The sequence below is a fragment of the Exophiala oligosperma genome (assembly GCF_000835515.1).
Source record: "Exophiala oligosperma strain CBS 72588 unplaced genomic scaffold supercont1.142, whole genome shotgun sequence".
NCBI classification, from domain to species: Eukaryota; Fungi; Ascomycota; class Eurotiomycetes; order Chaetothyriales; family Herpotrichiellaceae; genus Exophiala; species Exophiala oligosperma.
This window is the reverse complement of record NW_015622959.1, coordinates 1-1,193: the sequence shown is the minus strand read 5'-3', so window position 1 is coordinate 1,193 and position 1,193 is coordinate 1. Positions and strand designations below refer to the sequence as shown.

Below are 1,193 nucleotides of genomic sequence, written 5' to 3'. Positions count from 1 at the left end.
AGGCATCAATTGCAACATATATGCCTGGCGAGAATGTCACTGTCATGTATCTGAACGTAGAGTATAACTACGAAGATCCTATTTTGGTATCGAAACGATATGTCGACAATGGTGGCTTTAGTACATACTCGCTTGTTCCGTACACGTTGCCTCAGAGCGAATATATCCCGCCCGTAGGCTCGATCATGTGCGGAAAACTCTCTCTGTGGTGGAAATCTCCATGTCAGCGCTACTGTTCTCACGATCCTGAGAAGCTGTCAACGAAACGTATGTATGCTGTTGGATACAAGCCTAGCGGCATCGTTCATAGTATAACACATCTAAAGAATGGTGATGTGAGTGTCAAAGTGAAGAGCTTTCAGGTATTACAAGACGGCGATAAGCTGTCTACATATCATGGCCAGAAAGGTGTAGCCGTGATCACGCCATACGAGTCTATGCCTGTGGCATATAGCGAGAAACATGGTAATATCATCCCAGACGTGGTGGTTGCGATGTCATCTATCGTGACACGGCAGACTAACGGTCAATTGTATGAATCTGCGCTAGCGCTGTCGTTGCTTCACAGAGGGTCATCTAGATGCCACGTCGTGAAACCTGGCGAAGTCGTAGATATAGACGATGAATTCAACGTGATCAATCCTATCAGTGGTCGCCACTATACGACTCTCGTCTATGATAACAGTGGAGAAATGAAGCGTGTGGTGGCACGAGTATCAATTGGCGTTGTACGCATGTTCAATCAAACGCAAATGTCGCGGGAGCGGCATCATGTGTCGCATGCAAAAGTCTCTAAGTATACATTGCGTACTCCCGAGGGCCGCAGCCGCGGCGGCGGCGTTGCCTGGGGCGAAATGGAGGCTCAGATATCATCCGCTGCGGGCTACCAGCACACCAACGAGGAAATAGAGAGTCGAGGCGACAGAGACGTCGCAACGCGTTGCCTCAAGTGCCAGCGCCTAGGGCTGCTGTGCCCTTGCACTACAGAAGCATACCACGTTCTTGTTACCGGTCCGTACGACCTTGTGACAGTTGACGTTCTAACAGCGATTATATACAATGCCTCTTTTCAATACGAGCTGGCGCCGGAGTTATGAACAACACGATAGACCGAGACGCAGGCGACATCGACGACATACTACCAGCCTGGAGACTACAAGCGATCAGAAACTACAAATTGACATTGGCGAGGC

At 49.5% G+C, this 1,193-nt stretch overlaps 1 protein-coding gene across 1 annotated transcript; it reads left to right on the top strand.

Moving 5' to 3' along the window:
* Positions 1-28: 28 nt before the first annotated feature.
* Positions 29-1,193, top strand: PV06_11937 (uncharacterized protein; the record flags this gene model as incomplete). Its single annotated transcript, XM_016413683.1, has 1 exon — positions 29-1,193. A coding segment is annotated over one exon (1,069 nt), but the record flags the coding sequence as incomplete, so codon positions are not given.